General features: G+C 43.4%; 3 protein-coding genes across 7 annotated transcripts in view; 1 reads left to right on the top strand and 2 right to left on the bottom strand.

Annotated features, from left to right (window-relative positions):
• grm6a (glutamate receptor, metabotropic 6a) overlaps positions 1-3404 on the bottom strand; it is a 36923-nt gene extending 33519 nt beyond the window's left edge. The window contains exons 1-2 of one of the 2 annotated variants that reach the window (XM_054767626.1): positions 2418-3404; positions 1063-1680 (exon numbers count right to left, since the gene is read on the bottom strand). In XM_054767626.1, coding sequence (XP_054623601.1) covers positions 1063-1638 — 576 coding nt within the window. In that variant the 5' untranslated portion in view covers positions 1639-1680; positions 2418-3404. The remainder of the gene's footprint in view (positions 1-1062; positions 1681-2417) is intronic. The other variant, XM_054767617.1, reaches the window with a different exon arrangement.
• A 47-nt stretch (positions 3405-3451) lies between these two features.
• On the top strand, positions 3452-8943 carry LOC129176992 (suppressor of tumorigenicity 14 protein-like). Of its 3 annotated transcripts, none has more exons than XM_054767657.1 (19): positions 3452-3789; positions 3938-4097; positions 4266-4396; positions 4465-4535; positions 4793-4980; positions 5112-5147; positions 5236-5464; positions 5551-5687; positions 5778-5875; positions 6044-6144; positions 6238-6371; positions 6447-6551; positions 6629-6736; positions 6809-6925; positions 7064-7189; positions 7254-7437; positions 7613-7884; positions 7965-8101; positions 8358-8943. In XM_054767657.1, the coding sequence occupies exons 1-19, from the start codon at positions 3757-3759 to the stop codon at positions 8517-8519; spliced, it is 2529 nt and encodes an 842-aa protein (XP_054623632.1). In that variant the 5' UTR covers positions 3452-3756; the 3' UTR covers positions 8520-8943. The 3 variants fall into 3 exon arrangements, with proteins under 3 accessions (XP_054623632.1, XP_054623623.1, XP_054623640.1); XM_054767648.1 differs by having other exon boundaries at positions 5775-5875; XM_054767665.1 differs by lacking the exons at positions 3452-3789; positions 3938-4097; positions 4465-4535 and having other exon boundaries at positions 5775-5875.
• Positions 8918-23742, bottom strand: cdk16 (cyclin-dependent kinase 16). 2 transcript variants are annotated; one of them, XM_054767676.1, is made up of 17 exons: positions 23608-23741; positions 22865-23035; positions 17850-17996; positions 17655-17773; positions 16521-16649; positions 16353-16409; positions 16155-16269; positions 15965-16059; positions 14056-14118; positions 13848-13971; positions 13636-13756; positions 13462-13559; positions 12517-12622; positions 12376-12418; positions 12172-12262; positions 12028-12093; positions 8918-9921 (listed from the first exon to the last, which is right to left on the bottom strand). In XM_054767676.1, exons 2-17 carry the CDS (start codon positions 22980-22982, stop codon positions 9884-9886), a joined length of 1530 nt encoding a protein of 509 aa, XP_054623651.1. In that variant the 5' UTR covers positions 22983-23035; positions 23608-23741; the 3' UTR covers positions 8918-9883. The 2 variants fall into 2 exon arrangements, with proteins under 2 accessions (XP_054623651.1, XP_054623659.1); XM_054767684.1 differs by lacking the exon at positions 17850-17996 and having other exon boundaries at positions 23608-23742.
• Between the last annotated feature and the right edge of the window lie 114 nt (positions 23743-23856).

The raw sequence follows: 23856 nt of genomic DNA, 5'->3' as shown, positions 1-23856 counted from the left end.
ACGTTATCAATTGCCAATGTGTGATGGGAGAACTTTGAGAGGCGCTGGCCAAGATAAAATAATTTGATCAATTTTAAATTAACGAACCAAGAAAAGAAACCAAGTTTATTTGTTGTTCTTAACGTAATTAAGGTGTTTACTCACTTTTTTGAGTCTCTCGTATGAGATTATGCTTTTTTTCCTACAGCATTTTACAACATCATATGTAAATGATATGCAAATTAGATGATGACGTCATCTAGCTACTTTTCTTACTGAAAAGTTGGCAACAGTGGTTACCTTGCATTGCTCCTCACAAGGCTCCAGTCTTTTGCTGTGTGTATGCTAGTGACCCCGCCTCCCCCACAGAGACACAGCGACTGTATGACTGACAAGAGGTCTCACTCTGTTCACTGTTATTCTATGTGTGACAGTTTTCTGAATGAGACATCTCGTCACGTTTTAATCTTGCAGGATGTCTTGATTATAATCTATCAAGTCATTAAACGCTCGCTCACTCGACAGTACATCCATGGACGTATTAAGTGGATTAATTAATGCAATCGCACCTCCCGTGAGCTGATGGATGATAGCCCGCAAACCTCTCCGGTGGCGTCGGCCGCTAGCAGATTGAACCAGGGCAATGGAGACAACACGCCCTGACCGGCGGTCATCTTGAGTCCTTGTGTAAAAAGGTTGTTTGTGATGTAGCTCGTTAAGTAAAATTTTAAAGTGTTTCGTTATTTTGAAATTATATCACATGCGAGTGTGAATCGAGATTGCATTTTTTTTGTGCGGCTCTATTCTATCTCTTCTTAATTAGACCAAAAACAGCGCTTAGAGTGGTCCGTGGAGAACAAAGTGTGTCCATTTTCAACCCACAACTCTTTATATTTTTTTATTGGCCCTCGGCATATGGTAAAAAATGTTATGAATTCATTATTAATAAGATGTATTATTATATATTACACTTGCACAAAATGTATACAATAATCCATAATTTTTTTCTGTGCATGGCCTTCTGTGGAAAAAACGTTTGGACACCCCTGGTGTAGAATGTTTTAACATCACCGTGTGGGTTACCTCAAAGAGACGCAGTATGTTGGCCACCATGATGGACACAGAGCTGGCTGAGGCACCAACAACCGCCACCACACGCTCTGGTTTTCGGATGACCGGCGGTTCTCCATTGGAGCAACGGATGTCAGACGTGTCCTTCTGGATCAGGGCCTGGACAAAGGTCAGGGACTGTTCCAGGGCGTACGTGTCCCTGGAGCACGTGTCCAGGATGCGAGCACCCAGCGTGATGTTGGGCAGCAGCTCGGGGTCGCTGTTGATTTGGTCCAAAGCGTACAACATGGCCTCCATGCGGTGGATGCCCTTCTCCTTCTTCAGCTCACCGCAGGGCAGACCATGGGGTCCGCGGGCATGGATGGGAAACAGGCCGCCCAGCGTGATGTCGCCCGGGATCTTGATGGAGTGTGGGTGGAAGTGTTGATGAGAGGCCATCACCTTCAGCGCATCTGTCCACAAGCAAAAGGACATGAGGAGGCGAAGCCACGAGAGCCGGGCGGCAATGTGATGCTGACGCCCCAAAAAGAAAATGAAGAAGAGGAGGAGGAAGAGGAGGGAGGGTGGGGCGCAGACTGATGATCTCATTCTGATGCGATGTTCACTTGATCTTCATCCTGCTCTTGGTGCCTGAAACATATCAATCAGTGATGACAACTTACATTTAGTGCAGTAGTACATTGAACTTCCACAACCAAAACATTGCACTTTTAAGTGAAAATATGCCTAAACTATTTTTTTTTTTATTCTAATCGATATCATAGGACAGGAGTGTCCTAAAATGCTCCATTGAAAGCAGCATTCAAAGCAATTAAAGGATGTGGCGGGCCCACTTTGATTTATTTTGTACATTAAAGATGCTAAAACCAATCTAATGTAGTTCAATATATGGTAATCAACCTGAAGTATAAACATCCACATCTTAACTTTGTGTTATAGATGACACAGCAAATTAGTGTAATATCTAATAATATATTGCATTAATAATTAATGCATTTTTATTTTATACCTCTCACTCATCCTGTTCAGGGTCATGGAGAGCTGGAGCCTGTACCAGCTGACCCACCCCGGACTGGTCGCCAGTCAATCACAGGACTCATACTGTATAGACAGCCAGTCAGTCACATTCATACCTAAGGTATGGACAACTGTGGGAGGAAACCACAAGCACAATCTCCACAGAGAGGTCTGAGCTGAGACTGGAACCTGATCCACATGGCCACCACGCTGCATTACCACCATCCTAATCACCAGAACTACAATGCAAGTGTCTATTGATGGATTAACTATCCAGAGTAAATGAACAATAACAATAATCACCATAAGCACACCTTTAAAGGTAAATTAATGAAGAATGAGAAACTTACCGCAGGAAGTGCCTCCTCCCAGGTGGAGGAGGGGGGCTCACATCATGACTTCTCAGCTGTGAGGTTCTAGTGCAGTTCTGCCCATTTAACGAATGTGAAACTTCGCCACCTCTGCCTGCCACTCCAATCAGCACGTGTGCGTGCGCGCGTTCAGAGAGGCGTAGTTATGAGTTAATAGTGACCTCTAGTGGTGACTGATGTTTCTTCATGCTTAGCAGCTCAAAGATACAACACTTATTTGTTCTAATGTCTGACTAAGAACGCAAAAAAAACTACTTGTTTGACTTACTAAAAGTAGCTAGAGACTGCTTAGACTTACTAACTAGTCTTTAGAAACTAGTGGGATCACTAAAAAGTCTTTAGGCACTGGTTGGACGAGGGTCGTATGTTTACAATGACACAATGGTGGAACAGTGCCCTTACAGTGCCCATGAACAGGGCAAATGTATGTAAAAATACAACATCCCCAAATATAAAAAATACTTTATAACAGTGCATGAAAGTAAAGGTTTTGGTGTAATTGTTTGAATATGTCTACATAAACCAGGGGTCTTATTCGGAAAAAGGGGCAGAAAATGGCCCCCGCGGAGCACTTTGGTTAGCCGGGCAAAAGGAGGTGATTTAACAGTGCAGTAGTTACCTAAACTCACTTGCATGCCTGTGGACATGACCATGAGGTAATGTTGTCCATGTTGTCTTTGTTCCCTCATGTTCAGCAGTCCGTGTAAGCATCTACAGTACTAACACCTTCCCGTCGACCCTTGTGGGAAGCAAAAATCCAGTCTGAGCCACACTTTAGTGCTCCTTTAAGCGTAATAACTGTCGATCGACGAGAGGAATTAAATTGGTCGTAATGAGTTGTTATTTTCATGAGAAATATGTACTGGATGTGGAAATAAGTTTGCTCACTTAAAAAAAAGTTAAGATTGCCAGACTTAGTTGGTTCATTCACTTCCTGGTGTTCATCCAAATTGGTTGCTACTTGTCAGTGGTCACGCCCCTCTATTGTCATTGCAAACCACGCCCATCACAGGTGGAGAAGCCGCGCGGTGCATCATGGGAAAACAACTTCGCCGACGAGGGACGAGCACTTTTCGTTTTTTCCTTTTCTTTTTGAATTTTGGTGCTAGAAAACCACCAAGACGCAGCATCGTCATCTTTTAACCTCCTTTAACACAAGCCTACCTCGATCTACCAGATCAACATTTTGGAATTCTTCCTCCAAACTGTTTGGAAACGTTTTGCTGTGTAACTTCCAAGGGCGCGCCGCGCGCGCAAGCTGATGGAGGACTCGCACGCGAATTGATCGAGACCACCACGAGCGGAGAGTGACGTCATTATGGACACGGGAGAGAAGTTCTGTCCAAGACAGGTGAGTCTAGTGACGTCACTACCGGTCCAACTGGTTTGTCAGGATGAGAAAAAAAATTTTTGTGTTTATGGAAGAAAAAAAAACTTGCAGGAATATGTTGATTTTAATGTACTGTGTTACCATGGCAACCTCCTCCAAATTTCACCAGGATTTGGACTTGGACACCACCCTTCAGTTCCTTCCCGCCCCTAATGCCAAAAAGCTGGAGAAGAAGCCTGGGCATAGAAGGCTATGGATGGGCGTCGGCTTTGTGTTGGCAGCAGTCGCTCTGAGTCTACTGACTGGACTGCTCGTGTGGCGCTTTCATCGTGAGCTGATATTTTGTGTGTGTGTGTGTGTGTGTGTATGTGTGTGTGTGGGCATTTGAAGGTGTCTCTCATACACAGACGGCCCTCATGGGGACACGCCCACATCGCAAAAATTATCGGCCACAGTGTCAGATAGCATGTTTGTGTGAGACTGTTTTGTGTTGCCAGTGCGCAGCGATGTCGCGGTGACACGCGTCTACGTGGGCTCCATGGAGATTGTCAAGCAACGTTTCCTGCCAGCGTACGAGGACTCCAGCAGCATCCAGTTCTCCAAGTTATCTTCTCTGGTCAGCCAGCAGGTGTGTGGCAGAGTGGTGCTTAAATGATGGAGTTCAGCCTTTGCTGAAGCTAACATTTTGTCTTACAGCTACAAGCCATTTACTCCAAAAACGCAGTGTTGCTCAAATACTTCACACGCTCGTCCGTGGATGCCTTCAGGTGGGTCACATGACTTGACAGACCGACTTGAACGAGGAAGCGTGCACCCTGCAGTAGGATATTGTGGTGTGGTCCAGTGTAGAATTAGCATCCTGCTTCAGCTGTGATGTCACATCAGTCAGCAGATCAACTAAATAAACAAAATGGCAAATAAAATCCAATGAAACGTTGCAGAGTAAAACAGGAAGTAGGACAACCACTTCCAGTGAAATGGCATGTTCCAAAGACATACCTTTTCCATGTTTCTCCTGCTGCAGCGATGGGGGTGGTGACTCGGTGATGGCGTACTACCAGTCGGAGTTTGACATCCCTGCCCCTCAACAGGCTTCTGTCGACGCTGCTATCAAATCACTGCAAACGCCGGCGCAAAGTCAACAAAGTCGACAAGGAAGAGTGTTGGTGAAACCTGACGACTCGCTCAACATCAACAGTGTTGTAACGCGAGGTTGGACCTCCTGTAGCAAATTTTGAAATTTCTTGATCAATGGTTATGTAAATGAAGAGATTAATTGACCAACTCTCAGCTACTAGCATGAAACAACCATGATAGTTAAAAAAAAATGTTTGTGTGTGCAGCCATCGATCCACGGATGACATCATCATCCCTACTGGGTGAGAGAGGTTTTTTTCTGTGACATACAGTAGTTGATTGGCAGACAGTAATGAGGTAAACACTAAACCAGGCTGCGCTCATTTCCAGTCAAGAAGTCTTTTAACGTGCACGTCCAAGAGGGCGGAATCATTCAGTCGCCGGGATTTCCTGATTCCTCATACCCCTCCAGCGTCTACCTGCAGTGGCGCATGCGGGCTGACCCCGCTCACCGTGTGCGTCTGGACTTCGACACACTGATCTTGGAGGACAACTGCCAGAACGACTTTGTCAAGATCTATGACTCGCTAGCGCCCATCGAGCATGCTGCCATCACAGAGTCAGGCCCCACGCAATTCATGTCACCTCGCACTTGACAAAGTGGACTTTTACGTCGTCGTGCAACAAAATATGTTATGTCTGCAGACATTGTGGCTTTCCTCACCATTCGCTGTCTTTTGTGTCATCTGGGAACGTCATGTTGTTGACACTGGTCACCAACAAGGAGAAGAACTTCCCGGGCTTCAGGGCCAACTATTCACAGGTCTCTCGGGGGCCACCAGGTGGGCACATGACACTTTATTGTGTTTTTCAATTGTTCATATTAGCCTTTTGGATGTGACTTTGACCTTTGACCACTGTGCTACTAGCAGGCTGTGGAGGAACTCTAAGCAGCGACGTCGGCTTCTTCTCCTCGCCGTTCTTCCCATCGAGCTACCCACCTCGGACCACGTGTGTGTGGAATATACAGGCCAGTAACTACTATTCATCATTAGCTCATGCCGGAAAAAAGGCTAATTGCAATTAAACATCTTTAACAGCTAAGTCAACTGAAAAGAGACATCATGGATCTCCAATTTGTCAGGACAGATTTGCGTATATCGCATTCTTCTTCAAGCACGAGTTTGTTGTTTTTCAGGTGTCAAATGACAAGCTGGTCAAACTCGAGTTCAGAAAGTTCTACGTTGGAAATGACTCCAGTGATTGCTCACGAGATTACGTGGAGGTCAACGGTCAGAGGTTGTTTTCGTCTTGTCATGTCCGCACTTAAGACTCCATGAAGCTTCACTTTAGACTTCCATGCTGAGGTCACTTCCTGTCTCTATGATGCAGACTGTGTGGGGCAAAAGCGGGAAGCACTGTGGTGGCAAGCAGAAGCAATGTGATGACCGTCAAGTTTAACTCGGACTCATCCTACGTGGACCGTGGTTTTGTCGCTGATTTTGAGGCGTTTGTCCCGAGTGACCGTAAGACAGTTTCCCACCAGTTTTTGCTTGTGCTCTTGCACCTGTGTGACCGTCTTGAGTTGTGTCTTCGAGTAGCGTGTCCGGGCCGCTTCCGGTGCAACAACGAATTGTGCGTGGACTTGAGTCTGAGATGCGACGGCATGGATGACTGCAAAGATGCCAGCGATGAAGACGACTGCAGTGAGTTCCCATTTTTGTTCTCAACAGGAAGTTGTGCTGCAAGTCCTCATCCGTGCTCACGTTATCACGTGTCTCAGCATGCGAGGCGTCCCACATGAGGTGTGAAAATGGCCGCTGTAAGGCCAAGTTCTGGGCGTGTGACGGCGTCGACGACTGTGGAGACAACTCGGACGAGAGCAACTGCGGTGAGGGAATTTTTCCATTATATTTTTTGATGTGGTTGAGAACTTTGAGCTGAACTTTGTGTTTGTTGGTAGGCGCCTGCACTTCCAGCGAATTTCGCTGTAGGAACGGTCCCTGCGTCCCATCGGCGATGGTGTGTGACAGGAAAGAAGACTGCACAGATGGTTCTGATGAGTCCAAATGTGAAAAATGTAAGAAGGATGCTGCTTTTCATCTAAAGATTAATTATTTTTCAAAATGGTCGATCTTGATGACACGTGAGTTAATGTGTGTGACGCATAGTAGCTGTCAAAGTACGTGTAAACAACAGCATTTGTGCTTTCATGCAGCTGCCGCCATGACAGTGTGTTCCGACTTAAGCTTTCGCTGCAGAGACGGAGGCTGTGTCAACAAAGTCAACCCCGAGTGCGATGACGAGGAGGACTGCAAGGATGCGTCGGATGAGGAATCATGTCGTATGTCCAGCTCGTGCACATGCACTAACACGCGCACAGTCATCATGTCAACTTGTGTTTTTAGAGTGTGGCTTGCGGCCATACCGCAGCTCTCGTATCGTTGGCGGTCAGGTGTCGCAGGAAGGTGAGTGGCCCTGGCAGGTCAGCCTCCATGCTGGGGGCAAAGGTCACGTGTGTGGAGCTTCTTTGTTGAGCCACCGCTGGCTGCTGACCGCCGCCCACTGCGTCCAGGACAAGGGTCCAACCAGGTGCAAGCAAAAAATTGTCATCAGAATGACTGTCATGTGCCAACATGTCTATCAAGACGTCAGGTTGAAAGGGGCATGTTAAACAAGATGACCAATTACATTCCAATGTTATACAAATACATGCGGAAAGGAAGTGGCCATTGTCAGCAGCTGACCTTGGCTTCCTGTGTGGCAGGTACTCTCAGGCTGATCAATGGGAAGCCTTCCTGGGGCAGCACACGCAGAGTAGCGCCAACAAGTGGACAGTGAGGAGGAAGGTGAGGCGGATTGTGGTCCACCGCCACTTCGACCCGGTCACTTTTGACAACGATGTGGCGCTAATGGAGCTCGACTCGGATGTCCCGCTCAACCAGCACATCTGGCCCATCTGCCTACCCTCGCCAACGCACCACTTTCCCTCAGGCCGCCAGGCCTGGATCACCGGCTGGGGCGCTACCAGAGAGGGAGGTGGGCAAATACTACAGTGTCCAAAATGCCTGCACCACTGTCATTAAGCATTCTGACAGTGTCCTTGTGTCACCTGACAGGCGTAGCGGCGAGCGTCTTGCAAAAGGCTGAAGTCCGCATCATCAACAGCTCCGTGTGCAACAGTCTGATGAAGAATGAGGTCACGGACGGAATGTTGTGCGCCGGCGTCCTCAAAGGTGGTGTGGACGCCTGCCAGGTAATCACACCGAGTCAGCGCTCCTCAATAAAAGTGAATGTGACTGCAGGTGACTCCAGGCTTGCTTGTGACTAGAAGGGACCAGACGCTGTCTCCATGGAGAACAACCATTGGCAAAAGTGAAGAAGTTGCTTCTAGAATATTCCGTGTTCCCTACGCACGATGTCCAACTTCCTTGTCATTTATCATGTGACCTTATTACAAACACATCATTGTCTCCATGGAAATGCATGTAAACGTTGTACTCTCCAATAAGGGCGACTCTGGGGGACCGCTGTCTGTCACCAGCCAGAGTGGGCGGGTCTTCCTGGCTGGGGTGGTGAGCTGGGGAGACGGTTGCGCTCGCAGGAACAAACCCGGCGTCTACACAAGAGTCACCAAATATCGAAACTGGATCAAGGAGCACAGCGGTGTGTAGCGGCAGTGGCCAGAAATGGTCCGAACAGTTGAAGCTGGTTGATATGCGCCTCCCTTCAGAGACTCTGCCTCTCCCAAATACATGGATGTGCATTACCTTGGCAACACTGTCAGGTGGACTAGCAAATACAGAGGACAAGAAGCTCACGCTGTATAACTTCTATACTCGGTGGAATGTGGCATCACACTGGCTGGTCATGTTATCGTCAGACAGAAGCATTGAGCGATAAATCAGTATGGCCTCCTTTTTCAACCAGTCACCCTATGACATCATCAACTCACTGTCACACCCCCTCTCTCAAGGTGTAGCAAGTTTTATTCCATGTCTTTTCAAATATGTTTACATGTGTGAGGTCACTGTTAGAGACTCCTGACCAAACATGAGAATCTGAAGCAGCATTGAGAATAAATACAAACTTTTAATATTTGGTGGTGTAAATATATTGCGAGTACTACACGAGAAGACGCTGGAAGAATATTGAAGAATCCCATCATGCATTGCGCTATATTGCAGAGAGCTTTGGTGTCATTTACAGAAGCAGCAGAGAAAACAGAATCTGAGTTCAGTTGAGGAACAAAACAGCATCACATTAGACATATTTCAAAATAAAAAGTTTCCCTTCTTGTGCTGATCAAATAAAAGTTCAACGTAAATCGTCACAGTTGCCACGTACAAATTCTGTTTTCTCCGCTTTTATCCACAGCAAATAAAAATGTAAACTCAGCCAATGTCACTACATTCAACAGTCACATGATGAAGTTGGCTCTCCCACATTACATCACTAACAATAAAATCGACTATTTTTCTTCTTCAGTTTGAAATGACTTCAGCACCGATAAAACATGAGTGACTTCCTGAAGCTTTAAAATCATATAAATAATCACTTGAAAGTACAAACAATAAACACCACCATCTGATGCATGAGTGTCAGACATTCTGCAAGCTGATTGGACCGATTAAGAGACGGAGTTGACTTGATGGTGTGTGATCGCTCATCAGATGCCTTTTTGCCAGTTTATTAAGGACTGCCCTGCCAACCTTTGGGAAGGCTTTATGACTTGATAGTTCCTGTGACGACAGAAAGCCGTCCCTAATGAACTGGACATGTGTATTGTGATTATTTACAGTAATACACATGAATGTTGCTCTACAGTCACACGCACAAACATTGCTTCCAGGAGAACTCTTTCAGTTCATGGGGGAACCGTTCCCTTTAGCACAATGATGATCAATGACACCAACACTAAAATGACCTCAGAGCAGATCATAAAAATGGAAGACCTGTTGCCACGGAAACAATGTCCTGTCCTCTGATTGGTCACTGTGCATGCAAACATTTGCCACCTGGACACTTGACAGCGATGTCAGAAGAGGAGACTCCGCCTCCTGCTCAGACTGTTTACTGAAGAAAAAAAACACAATTTAAATTTTAGTTAAATTTCCTTACTAAAATATCATTTTTAAAGAGAAGTAAAATTTCTACTAGTTCTAAATGACTACAGTCCCTGACAATAGTCTTGTCACTTATGCAAGCTGTAGGAACAATAAATAACTTAACTTTTAGTTGCTCATTTGGATTCAGAAATTGCTTATATGAAGGGCAAAAGCCTCTGGATTATGCTTATTATAGCAAAATAAAGCCTTGTATCACTCATTAAGTTCCATTTTCTGTGCCACTTGTCCTCACTAGGGTGGTGGGGCCGGCCTATCCCAGCTGACCTTGTGTGAGAGGCAGGATACAATACACCCTTGACTGGTCGATTCATTGAGTTTTGTCATTTAATTAGGGCAGAAAGGTCAAATTGTGTTAGGACAAAAGTCTTGTCACATACCAAAATAATGCACGGTAGAGATGATATTTTCCTATGAAAACACAAACGTGCACCAAAAACATCAGAACATAAAGTCAGGGTGCCGTGGTAAGAAGAATTAATATTGTGTATGACTCCCATGAGCTTGGAGGGCTCCATCCATACATCTCAGCAATGACTCAAATAACTAATTGATAAAATCATCTGGAATTGCAAAGAAAGCAGTACTGCTTTCTTGCTCAAATATGCTCAATAATGTTCATGTCTGCTGAGTGGGCTGGCCAATCCTGGAGCATCTTTAACTTTTTCCACTATCGGTAACCTTGATGTGGAGCCCGACCTATGAGAAGGAGCGCCATCCTGTTGAAGAATTTGCATTCTCTTGCGATTTGGAAGGTAATGAGCAGCATGTATTTTTTCGATACTTCAAACTGTTGATGTTACCATCCACTCTGCACATCTCTTGTTCACCCCCACACTGGATGTAACCACAAGCCACGATATTCCGGCACTGTCTACACTTTCTGCAAGACATGGACCTTTGCAAATGCAACACAATTGTTTAGTTCTCTCTAAATTGTTGTTGCCCATTACCTTCCAAATTACAAGAGGGCGGGACATCCGAGTCACCAGCTGGTTTTAAGCAGCTGACCATGGGGGTATATTAAATATTTGTTTAAACTCTTTGTATTTATCTATATTAGTGTTCAATACTGACATTATGTCTCTATTAAATGACTAATGACAAGCATAAAAACAATGACCACACTGTGTGAGTGGAGATCTGCTTTGTACATAAAGTACAATAAATAGCATACAAATAGGTGACCTCACTGTCAAAGTATCTCTCATGGTGATGCAAGTTGGAGACCCCTGAAGAAATGCATACAAAAGAAAGATGCAGATGAGCAAAAGGATTTTTGTTGTTTTAATATAAAGTGTGAGTTGTGGATACCAACGTTTTATTAATGTGGCAAAAAAGTTGAAATAGGCGATGAAAATAAATGTTACAAAAATTAGTAGCTCTCTGCCATTTTAATTTTGTAAAAGTAGCTGTTACAAGAATAAAGGTTGGAGACCCCTGATCTAGATGCCTCTGCCTTTCATATAAGCTATTTCTGATTCTAAATGAGCACCTAAAAGTGAAGTTATTTATTGTTCCTACAACCTGGATAAGTGACAAGACGGTAGAAAAATATTTATTTATACAGTGAACCTGTTTATATTGACGGTAGTTATCAACATAACCAAAACTAAAACTAGCCATTGATTGCAAATTTCCTTGTGACTTTGGCCAAAGACATACGGAGAATGGGTGATGATAAAGGTATTTTTGAACCTATGGCAGTTTGTTGCCATCTTTTGTGCATATTTTCATTTTGATTCTTCTGTTTTTATATATTTCCAGGTTCACACTGCCATGCTTTTATTTTGAAGCTTACTTTGCATTGAAAAGAAAGTCATGTGTGCACATTTTAATGTTGTGCAATTAGACTAGAAAGTTTACAATACCACAAAACATGTTGACATAAACCAACCTATTTTTCATAAAAATGACCCCATTGGGTCTTAAATCTCATGTCGACAAAAGCGGTCGACCATGCAGGTACTTTAGTAACAACAACATGGTGGACTAAAATGTGTTGTCGACAGATTTAAGATGGTTCCACTTTACGCAAAAGGCCCATGTGTGATACCTTGATCAGCTGATCTCAATTTTTCTGGTTCCAGTTGAATTTCGGGCAAAGTGAAGATGGATGTGGCTGAAATAAACATCAGAGTGAGACATCCTCTCTGGATGTGTACGAGTATGGCACTGGTGTCCCAAAGTGTGCACTTACTGTCAGGAAGCGTGCAAACTCTGCTTCCGAGTTTTCTGAAGTAACAATGACTCATGGCCTCGTCGGCTGAAGTTCTTTTCTTTCCTACAAACTACACACAAGCATCATAGGACAGAAAAATAGAAATATGCTAACATAGTTGTATTGTCCAAACATCATATTGAATGACTGTGGTGGTTTGTGATGGGATGTGTGATGACTGACCTGCAGGAACTTTGACAACAGCTGGACGCCGTCACTACTGAGCCTGAGCACACAAAACACAATATGAATGGTGCACACAGACATGCAGTCATGTAGTTGCCTGGGTGTGTGCTCATGTCATTGTTGTGTGGCAGCAATGACCTGGGTGTGTGATCACTCAGGTTCTCGGGGGGGTATTGAGGATAGTTTGCTGCCACAAATTCCTCGTTGGAATTGATTCCAGGCCAGCTCTCTTCAGTTGGCGTTCCTACATTAAACACACACAATTTTGGAATGTGATGTTGTTGTCATGTATGAATACCCGTGTACTCCCTTTTGTCGTGCATGTTGAACATGTGTACAGTCGTCCCTCGCTACATTGCGGTTCGAACATCGCTCAGGTTAGCTGTTATCTCCTTGTTAATAAAGCATTTGAAGTGCATCATGAGTCTCTTCTTAACCACAAACAGTGGCAATAGAGTAGTATTCTATACTGGTCTCTAGAGGTCTGTAACGTTACATTGATGAGACAATAGCCACCAGGAAGTACACTGTCAATGCTAACGTGCGAGTCTCTTATCTTATTTATGTCTAAGATGGCTTATTTTCTATTATTATGTCTACTATATTGGGTAATACAAGTGTAAAGGTAACTCCAGAGGTTTTATTTCATGCCAACAGGGCTCTAATACTGTATCTTCACGACCATAAGGCGCACTTAAAAGTCTTAAATTTTCTCCAAATTGCCTTATGTGTGCGCCGAGTTCCAAAATCTGTAAGTGTTGTTGTCTGACTTAGATGAGCACTCCGCTTGACTGACTGGGAGCATTTCCTGCCGACATGCTGCTTATTTAACTACATTTAACTTATGTTACATTTAACTTATCACGGTCAGGTCTGCAACCAATTAAAAGCTATCAACAAGGGACAACTGTATACTTTATGCTAAAAAAAAAAAAAAGTCTTTTGAAGTCTTTAGACCCGAGGAAGAATAGCTAGTTATTGCAGCAGCTAATTGGGATCTTAATAAACTAAACTAAACCAAACAACACATGTAAATATCTGTTTGTGTGAAAAAAGTGAATTAAAAAGAGGTTTGGTTCTGACCCAACAACTTAAAAATGAAGTGAAGCTCCTCCTCCACCGTGGAACCAGGAAACAATGGCCGACCAGTTGTCATCTCATACAAGATACAGCCCACACCCCTGCACCCACACACAAACATAGGTGAGGTGAGAAGAAATGTGAGTTTTAATGGTAACAAAGTGATGCTGCACTGACCACATGTCAATGTGTGTGGAGTAATCAGTGCTGCCAAGCAGAATGTCTGGTGGGCGGTACCAAAGGGTCACCACCTCGTTAGAGTACGTCTTGGTCGGAATCGACTTGGCCCGGGCCAGACCTACAACACCGACCCCAAGGACAACAACTAGAATCACACGGACACACACCAGAACCACACGGAAAAAGACCAGAAACACATGAAGTCTCACCAAAGTCGGCAAGTTTAAGTTCTCCTCGCTCGTTGATGAGCAGGTTTTGGGGCTTGAGGTCTCGATGGAGAACTTTCCTGCGATGACAGTATGACAAACCTCGCAGTAACTGGAAGAGGAAAAGCTGGGAACAAGAACAACATGTCAACAAATGTGGAGATTTAATAACAATCGCTAAATATAAGGCGCGAGAAGAAGAGTGACGCACTTTGACATTGTGCACATGTATGACGTTGCCACAGTCGTCCAGGTACTGTTTCAAATCTTTGTCCTAAAACACACAAATACACACATTAGTGAGTTTTTAGATAATTTTTTTTTATAAACTATAGTACAATGGAACCCATTTATGTCAATGCACCTTAGACTGGATGACTGTTATTGACATAACCAAAATCAAAACTGACACTAGCCATTTGCTTGCACATTTACTTGTGACTTTGGCCAGAGACATGGGCCACAATAAAGGCTTTTTGTTTGTTGACATGGTTTTTCTCCATTTGTGCACATTTTTATTTATATTCTTCTGTTTTCATACAATATTTTATAGTCTTATCTAACAAAGCTGCTGTCGTAATTTAGTTGTATGTCTTGACACCAATGACAATAAAGCTTTCGTACATGTGAAAATCTTTCCTACGGTGGCTACAAATTGTAATAAATAAATAAATGCGCATTTTGTTGCTGTGGTAGGTCAATACAGCCAGGCCTTTATTTTGAAGCGTACTTTGCACTGAACCAGAAGTCAGTGTGATGCTGTGTAACTGGACTGTAGTCACGTTGCTGGTGTTGTTTCACGTTGCTTAAACATAATGATGAAGTTGACAATATTACAATGCATGTCATCACAAACTTCATGTCAACATAAAATTTCAGCAAAAACAGGAACACTGTATAACAATCTTAGCAAAACACTAATATACTAAATGTGACATAAACAAATTGAACCAGAGTAAAGAGTTAAAGTCCAACTATGGAAAAAGAAAATGTTCGGAAATCTGCTGAAGCAAGGTTTCAACCCCCACCCCCAACTCAGGGACCCAGTGTGCATACCACATAAGTATTATGGGTGTCCCAATACAACTTTTCACTTCTGAAACGATACGGACATTGCAGCCTTGTGTATTGGTCGATACCGATATCAATTCGACACAATAGCAGCTCTCATCATACATATGTTTGCAGTGTGGAATGTTGAAAAGGCTTGATCACGTTATATGGAAAAATAATCAACTGTAGGTATGAGAAAAACTGACCCATTTACTTTTTTATGCATACTGGCACATGGCTGACATCACTACAACTACTCCTACAGGAGTCCTTATAAATTTAATATTTTCATCATTATAGAGTAGAAAACCTGTTTATGACCTTCTACATACATTTTTTAACATTATTAAAGCCCTCTACACATGAACTAACAGCTGTATAGTCACCTTTCCACTCCTATTACCCAATATAGTAAGCATAATAGGAGTAAATATGCCATTTAAGACATAAATAAGTTTCATGCTCATGTGTGGTGTTATAAATGTGTTCCCTCGTGAAACAGAGTGGCGGGCAGACAGGAAGTGACGCTGTAGGTTCAGACTTGAGTTTTGAGTGCGGGTTACGGCCGCAACAGTAGCCCGTGTTTTTATAAAGGCTTTTTCTTAGATTAGATTATTGTGCCTGTTGAGATTATTCAAACCTGCAATAAAAGCCTATTGTTCCGGCAATCAAGTCTGGTGTGTGTGTCTCACCGAACATTGCAGTAATATTACTGATGCCTAGTGACCAGTGTAGCATGCTACATATCATTCACATTGTCTTTGAATGTGTCTTCTTAATGCCTTATATTTGCGTTTTACTTCATTTAGCCCTTTATATGCATGAAAATGCTTAATTTAAGCACAAAAAAGTACAATAATTCTGCTTTTTTTTTTTTTTTTTACTAGTATTTGTATAATACAACGAATATTTGTAATGTTCAACGAGATTAATCAATATATTTTTGAAAAAAACGTGATAGAATGAAGCTGCAAAATTTCAACTGCAAAGTGGCGAGGGACGACTGTACACAGAAAACTTCTACGTGTGTGTGTGTGTGTGTGTGTGTGTGTGTGTGTGTGTCTCACCAGGTACTCAAAGACCAGTGTGAGGGACTTCTGTGTGTGGATGATGTCATGAAGCGTCACTATGTTGGCATGTTTCAGGTCCTTCAGCAGAGACACTGATGAAGACAAACAGCACACGTCACTTAACATTCACATACTTCAAGACCCACAACACGCACAAACACACACACTGAACCCTGAACCCAAGCACCTTCTCTGATTGCTGTACATGGAGCTCCTTCTTCATGCTCCAGACGAATTTCCTTCAAAGCCACCAAGTTGTCTGTCAGCTTACTGCGACCTTTGTACACTGTCGCATAGGTACCCTAAACAGGAAACACACACAGGTGAGAGACAGTCAGACAGGTAATGGACAGACATGCAGATAATTGAGGGACAGGGTCCTAACCTCTCCCAGTTTGTCCAGTTTAACATACGTCTCAAGTTTGCCAAAGCCGATCTCTGACTGCACACAAAAGATGCGATATTACCCACTGACAAAATATCGTCATTAATATCGGTAGTCAGTGACTAGTCAGTGACTCTGCGATTCCCACGCCCACCACAATAGACATACCAAAGAGACTCTACGCAGCCGCCTGCTAATTGGCTGTTCAAACAGAGCTGGACCAATCACATTGCACTTCTCCAGGTAACCGTCTGGAAGACGAATGTCCGCCGGCAAGGACAAACGTTTGTTGATGTCCTGAAAGAGACACAAATATATTGTCAAAGTACAGGAGTTGTTGTGTATTTACTGCAATACACGAGATTGGCTCGTTTTATTTTAATATGACAATATATTGCATATACTAATTTAATTTCTACTATGTTGCACTCTTCTGCACTCTGTGTACTCTGTGCCTCGCTTCCACCCACTGAGACAAAGAGACTGTATGACTGACAAAAGGGCTCACTTCGTTCATGCCGTTGTTCTATGGAACAAACAAGCCAAGGTGCTGAAACCAATGCACCGTCAACCCTCTTTCTGCCTGTTAAGAGGCGGAAGTTTCAGAAAACAGACACGCATGCACAAGGCAATAAATTGAGGCCGGCAAAAATATCGAGCTCTTTTTATTGTGTGATAAATTCATTATCGTCACAGGCCTACAGTAGTGCCCAGGAGACCATTTTTTCTGAACGAGAAACCTTGTCACGTTTTAATCTTGCGAAATCTTGTTACGAGATCTTGTGACAACCCTAGTACTTAAATTGCATGTATATAAGAGGCCCGTAATGTCAGGAGTTCTGCTATTTTCCTGGAGCCTCCCAGCAAAGTCAGGAGGGTGTAGCTGGTGCGGTAGATTACATTACATCATGCATGACGACCGTTTGGAGAGCCATCCATTTTCTATACCACTTGTCCTTGTTCGGGTGACGGATAAGCCGGAGCCTATCCCAGCTGACTTTGAGCGAGCGGTGAACAAGTCGCCAGCCAATCGCAGCGTACATATGTACAAACAAGCATTCACACCTATGAACAATTTAGAGTCTCCAATTAACCTAATGTTCATATTTTTAGAATGTGGGCGAAAGTCAAGAGTACTCGGAGAAAAGCCACCTACGGGCGAACATGCAAACTCCACACAGAGATGCTCAAATGGCGATTCGAACCCTCAATCTCCTGACTGTGTGGCCACCATTTGAACAATTTTTTCAAATATTTTTCCGTGTGTCTCAATGAAGTTGGCTAGCGTGTGCATGCACGCACCTCAGTGGAGATCTTCTTGGTCCTCAGTCTAACTCGAACTGGACTTTGGACGTCGTCCGAGGAAGACGTGGGTTCGTTTTCGCCGTCAGAGCTCATCTTGACGTCCTCATGGACGATCTCTGCTAAGACACAGGGCAGGTGTTGTGAGGACAAGGGACATGAGAACGTTCCAGTGACCTGGTACTTGAGTCCTACCAAGTCTGCTGCTGTGGTTCAAGTATGAGCTCAGACTGCGTCCCAGACCACGAGGTCTGCGACTGTACGACTGGAGAAGAGACTGAACCGATGAAGATGATCCTCGAATTTTCACTCCCCCTGATGAAGGTCGGTGGCTGCCTGCCTCTGTCAGTAGGAACAGTCAATCAGGGAAAATAAAGATGTCTATTTTATTTATATAACGCTAGGCCTGTCATGATGACAAATTTTGCTGGACGATAATTGTCCTACAAATTATTGTTGATAATCGATATAATTGACAACTTTTTTCATTAATTATATGGCATAATAATGCGAGTATATCGTATCAAAAGCGATAAACCTTAATTTCTCAAGAGTATTTAACATTATCATCAACAACAGATTTTAAATAAAATACATTAAACAAACAAACAATGTAATAAATTAAACAAACAAAAATGACAAAAAAAACCCAAATGAAAATAAAATGGACTGCCACTTTTAGCAAAAACTGCACTTAAATAAAAATCACAATCATAACCAAAAACAATTTTAAAAAATAGACACTGTCTCTACTAAGAAAGCACTCCAATAAAAAGCACACACAACAATAACAATAAAATGGAGTATCAAGTCTCTGTAAAAAAAATTGCACTTGAATAAATAATGAACATTGGGTATTATTCCTTAACAGGAAGTCCAATATGTAGCAAATGAGACTGTCTGTGAGCATGCACCGTTTTGTGCTGTTTTGTTTGTATTTACTTTGGCCACCAAACGCCTCAGTAAATGTTGACTGTCAGGATGAAGGCTCTGCTGCACCTCCAGCGGTAGTTTTTTTTCTCTGAAGTTCACATAGTGTGTCAATGTAGACGGATAAAGACTTCCTCGATTCCCTTTTATTATATTATTCCCTCGTTACATCTCGGTTCACCTTTTTGCGGATCTGCGGGTTTTTAAAAGTGCAATTTTGCATGTTTCTTAATAGCATATGAAAGTGCATTGTGTTCTACGTCTTTTGGTGCTGTTGTATGTTATTGTATTTACTACTGCTACCAGTAGAGGGTGTTGCATACTCATCATAAGACACGTGCAGCTCCACCCCCTCTGTGTGTTTACGTGCCTGTACGAGCATATTAGAAACCCACAGTAGACCATAGCCGGCCAAATATAGAGCCACAACAGTCCTTATTGGCTAAGAGAGAACCCGTCCATTGTGTTCTGCATCCTGATCGGCTGTAGACCATTGTCAATCAATCTCTTTCGTGCCATTGCTAGCAAACTAGCTAACTGCATGATCCGCTTCCTAACCGTCAATAAACAACAGAAGAAGAAGAAGAAGCCAACAGGCTAAATGAATCTTCGGTTCAAGGAGTAGGACGTGGAGGAGGACGACAGCAGGAGCAATATGTTTTAACAAGGATAAAAAAAAAACACGACAGCCGAACGGCGCCAGGACAAAGTACGGGAGTACGGGATTGGTGGTGCGCTACTACATGCCATTCGGTCCTTGTACAACCGGAGCAGGGGCCTGGTTCGCATTGCCAGCAGTAAGGTTCCGGTGTTTCCGGTTAACGTTGGCATCCGCCAAGGCTGGCCTTTGTCACCGATTCTGTTCATATAATTTTCATGGACAGAATTTCTAGGCACAGCCAAGGCATCGAGGGAGTCCAGTTTGGTGGCTTTAGGATCTCATCTCTGCTATTGCATATCTTGCTTGCTGCTGTAACAAGTAAATTTCCCCGCTGTGGGATAAATAAAGTACAAATACAATACAATACAATATTTGCAGACGACGTGGTCTTGATGTGACCTTCAGTGTTTACGGGGACGGTTTGCATCTCAGTGTGAAGCTTCCGGGTTGAGACTCAGCACCTCCAAATCCGAGGCCATGGTTCTCAGTCGGAAAAGAGTGCATTGCTCCCTCTGGGTTGGGAATGAGGTCCTAGCCCAGGTGGAGGAGTTAAAGCCTCTCGGGGTCTTGTTCACGACTGAGGGAAGGTTGGAGCGTTTGGTTTGGTTTGGTTTACAGTAGTTTATTTGAACATGAAGGTTACAATGGAATACATCTCATGAATCATTTTTTTTACAGTTCCACATGTCCAAAAGGAGTAGGAAGAAGCAAAGCTTATTTAATCCTACCCCCCATCCATTCTACATTTAGTACAGTACATTTTGTTCACTTCCTGCATTCCATGTCATGTTTTCTGTGATAGTCATGATAATACATAATAGATAACGGTAAGACACGCCCCCTCCCCCAAAAAAATGTGTATATATATATATATATATACACACACACACACACACACACACACACACACACACATATACATTAATAATAATAATAATAATAATAATAATAAATAATAATAATAAATAAATGTTTAAAATAAATATGAATAAAGAACATAACTTTTTTTATAAACAAAAAAAAAATAAAATAAAATAACAACATCATTGTGATGATCAAGACTCTTCTGCCTTGTATTTAGCAAACATCAACTGCTTGTACTGTTTTTTGAATTTGCTCATCTCTGTACTTTGTTTGAGTTCCTTACTCAATCCGATCCATAATTTAATTCCACACACGGAAATGCTGTGGGTTCGTTAGGCGGATCAGTGCAGCGTCTGCAGTAATGCGGTCGCTGTACCGGACCGTCGTGGTGAAGAGAGAGCTGAGCCGGAAGGCAAAGCTCTCACCTATGGTCATGAGATTTGGATTTTGACCGAAAGAACGAGATCGTGGATGCAAGCTGCTGAAATGACTTTCCTCCGTAGGGTAGCTGGACTAAGAGATAGGGTGAGGAGCTCAGTCATCCGACAGGATGACTCAGAGTAGAGCCGTTGCTCCTTCACATCGAGAGGAGCCAGTTGAGGTGGCTCGGGCATCTAGTTCGGATGCCTCCCTGGTGAGGTGTTCCGGGCAGACCTAGGACACGCTGGAGGGTTTATGACTCACAGCTGGCCTGAGAAGGCCTTGGTGTCCTCCCGGTGGAGCTGGAGGAGGTGGCAGGGGACCGAGAAGTCTGGGCTTCCCTACTGAGACTGCTGCCCCCGCGACCCGAACAAGTGGAGGAAAATGGATGGAATGGATGGATGGATGGATGGATGGATGGATGGATGGATGGATGGATGGATGGATGGAAAATGCATATGGTGTACAATGAGGTGTTATATACTTCAGAAATCACAGCAGATGAAGCTTAAGTTCTATCGTTTTGTATTATTTACTTCGTCTTTTCATGTCATTAAATTAATGGGCTGAAATTGACAGCATATTGTGTTTTATACACAACACACACAGAGAAAGTATTTTCTAGCTACAGCTACAGCTTCAAAATCACTGGAGTTTGTACGTAATGCCTCTCAAAGTGACAACATTTTTGCTGGTACCCCTTTCAGGAGAATCTCCCATATACACACACAATCTATAGGGGATAGAGTATGAAAAATAAGCATTTTTTATCCATGCCATTTACAGAGGTTCTTGGAACATAACCCCTACATTTAGCAGGGACCTGCAATATACTTTTTTAGTTGTTTTAATATATAAAGAAATATATTGTTGTAAATAGTTGTAAGACTATTTGTGTGTCTCAATTTGTGCACTTCCACACTCAAATTAATCTTTTGAGTGCATAAGAGTTTTCACGAAGAGAAGTAGCCTACGTGCACTGTCAATACTCAGACGTTGCACTTAACATGCCTCTCAGGGTTCATATGGATTTGACATTTCAAAATTATAGACTTTTTCCAGACTCAGCAAATAGATCTGTATCATTAGAGCTGCAATAATTAATCAATGGATTGATGATTATTTGATTCTCCAATAAGTCCACAACTATTTTGCTATGCGATCAATCATTTCATTTAAAAAAAAAGAAAAGTCCTCTGATTGCAGCCCCTTAAATGTGAATACTTTTTAATTTCCTTAGTCATCCATGAAAACAGACCTATTATCTTTGTGTTGGCAACACAAGATATCCACACAAATAAGCTTTGACATTGGTGTGATGTGATGGATTTTTTTATTTATTTATTTTGGCCTCTTTTCTGATATGTTGCAGACCAAACCACCAACTGTTTTGTGTTTAGTTAATGTTGATTTGGTCCGTCTAGTGCCTAACCAATTACTTGATTAATCGAAACATCAAGCTTCAGATTAATCCATCCACCGCTTCTCCTCTTCAGGGTCACGGGGGCATGCTGGAGCCTATCCCAGCTGACTTCGGGCGACAGGCGGGGAACACGCTGGACTGGTCGCCAGCCAATCGCAGGGCACATATAGACAAACAACCATTCACACTCACATTCATACGTATGGACAATTTCGAGTCGCCAATTAATGTGGGAGGAAACCATAGTACCCGGAGAAAACCCACGCACACACGGGGAGAACATGCAAACTCCACACAGAAATGCCCAAGGGAGAATCGAATCCAAGTCTTCCCGATCTCCAGACTATTAATTGGCCAACATGCTAACCAGTAGACCACCGTGCGGCCCAGCTTCAGATTAAATGACTACAAAAATAATCATTCGTTGCAGCACTCGAATCATGTAACTAAATGATGGAATTGTTTGTTTTCATTAGTCTGAATATGTATGCCATTATGTCACCATATAATTTCCAGGAGATTACAACTAGGTGATGCAGCTCATACAAAGGCGTGGGAGAGGATACTACGTAGCAGAGGGCTGGCCATTCAAATGGTCAATTTTCCCAAATGTTTTTCAGGATGCGTCGCCTACTGTGTGCTCTCACACAAAGCCACCCTAGCAAGCGCCTTAGAAAAACAAGTGGTTGCAATTCACAATTATAAAGGATAAAGGAAGATGAGCAGAAAGCGGATTTATATTGCAATCATTATTTCCGGTAAGAGTGCAACAACTTATCGATTTGGGACAGCACTGCGCTGTCGAAATTACGCAGTGTACATAGCATACATATTGAAGTGTACATACAAAAGTATTCCATTTGAGACATAGCGCATGAAAGCACACTGCTAAATCAAAATGTCCAGTATTACCTGAGTCGCTGTGTGATGTCATTTCCTGGTGGTCACTCAGCGTCCTATCTCCTCCCCCAGCCCCTCCCCTCCCCAGGGTGAGAGAGAGTTGACGCTTGATCTTCCTCATCCTCTCCATGAGGGGGGGGCGTGAAGCTGAGGGGGGCGGGGCAGCCAGTGTGGAACGCAAACCTGAAGGGGTACACAAGTCACACACAGGAAATGGGGGCAGTGGTCATCAAGATCACTTCATCTGTTACCATGGTAACCTGACACACTGGTACCACTTGAGTGCTGCTCTAGAGTTTAGTATTTGGGGTTGTCCATATTGTGGTCTATATTGCTTCTGGCAACACACTAATGACATGGGAGACCATAGCTAACCAGCTAAACCAACTGACAAAACAATTAACAGGCTAAGAGCAGTCAGCTAACACTTTTACATGCGATGAGCTGACAGCTAAAATTAACATGCTAAGAACTGACAGCTATATGTCTGTGCCACGTTATGACGCCATTACGTGACAGTAACGTCCACACGTTCTTTTTGAGCTTGTTGTAGACAGCAATTAGCAAGTGACTGCGTGCTCACCTCCTACTACCTATTCCGGCCGTGACTATGTTTTGGGGGAGGCGGGAGCCGTCTATTTGCTGCACAGCTTGTGTTCTCAATAGAGGCGGAGGAAGAGCCGTCCGGCAAACGTCTTTGATGCTCTCTTTGAGGCGGTTCCGGTATCAAACGTGAACATGGCGAGGTTACTCACCGAGAGGCGTCGCCCGGGTGTCACCTGGCTTATCTTTGGCTCTGTTCAGCGTGTTAGTGTGAAGGATTCTTGTCGCTCCCAGTAGTCTGCCGCCATGTTGCTTCTCAGCACATCAATGACATCACAACACGCTCCACCTCCCCTCGCGCATCTTTTCAAAGTAACATTTTAACGAACTTACTTTTACGACTTTATTAGGAAGATGTTACAAATACGCAGGTTCGCTTCTAACATATCCAGTATTAAACA

The sequence above is a fragment of the Dunckerocampus dactyliophorus genome, chromosome 1, assembly GCF_027744805.1.
Source record: "Dunckerocampus dactyliophorus isolate RoL2022-P2 chromosome 1, RoL_Ddac_1.1, whole genome shotgun sequence".
NCBI lineage: Eukaryota > Metazoa > Chordata > Actinopteri > Syngnathiformes > Syngnathidae > Dunckerocampus > Dunckerocampus dactyliophorus.
This window is presented reverse-complemented; position numbering and strand designations above follow the sequence as displayed.

Excerpts from the sequence above, each read along its gene's own strand:
- LOC129176992 (XM_054767648.1), top strand. The coding sequence starts at position 3,757 with ATGGACACGGGAGAGAAGTTCTGTCCAAGACAG. Across the intron at positions 6,372-6,446 it reads GGCGTTTGTCCCGAGTGACC|CGTGTCCGGGCCGCTTCCGG; the intron begins GTAAGACAGTTT and ends GTCTTCGAGTAG. Across the intron at positions 6,737-6,808 it reads CTCGGACGAGAGCAACTGCG|GCGCCTGCACTTCCAGCGAA; the intron begins GTGAGGGAATTT and ends GTTTGTTGGTAG.
- cdk16 (XM_054767676.1), bottom strand. The coding sequence starts at position 22,982 with ATGGAGAGGATGAGGAAGATCAAGCGTCAACTCTCTCTCACCCTGGGG. Across the intron at positions 16,410-16,520 it reads GGCTGCGTAGAGTCTCTTTG|TCAGAGATCGGCTTTGGCAA; the intron begins GTATGTCTATTG and ends TTTTGTGTGCAG. Across the intron at positions 13,972-14,055 it reads TACATGTGCACAATGTCAAA|CTTTTCCTCTTCCAGTTACT; the intron begins GTGCGTCACTCT and ends TCTTGTTCCCAG.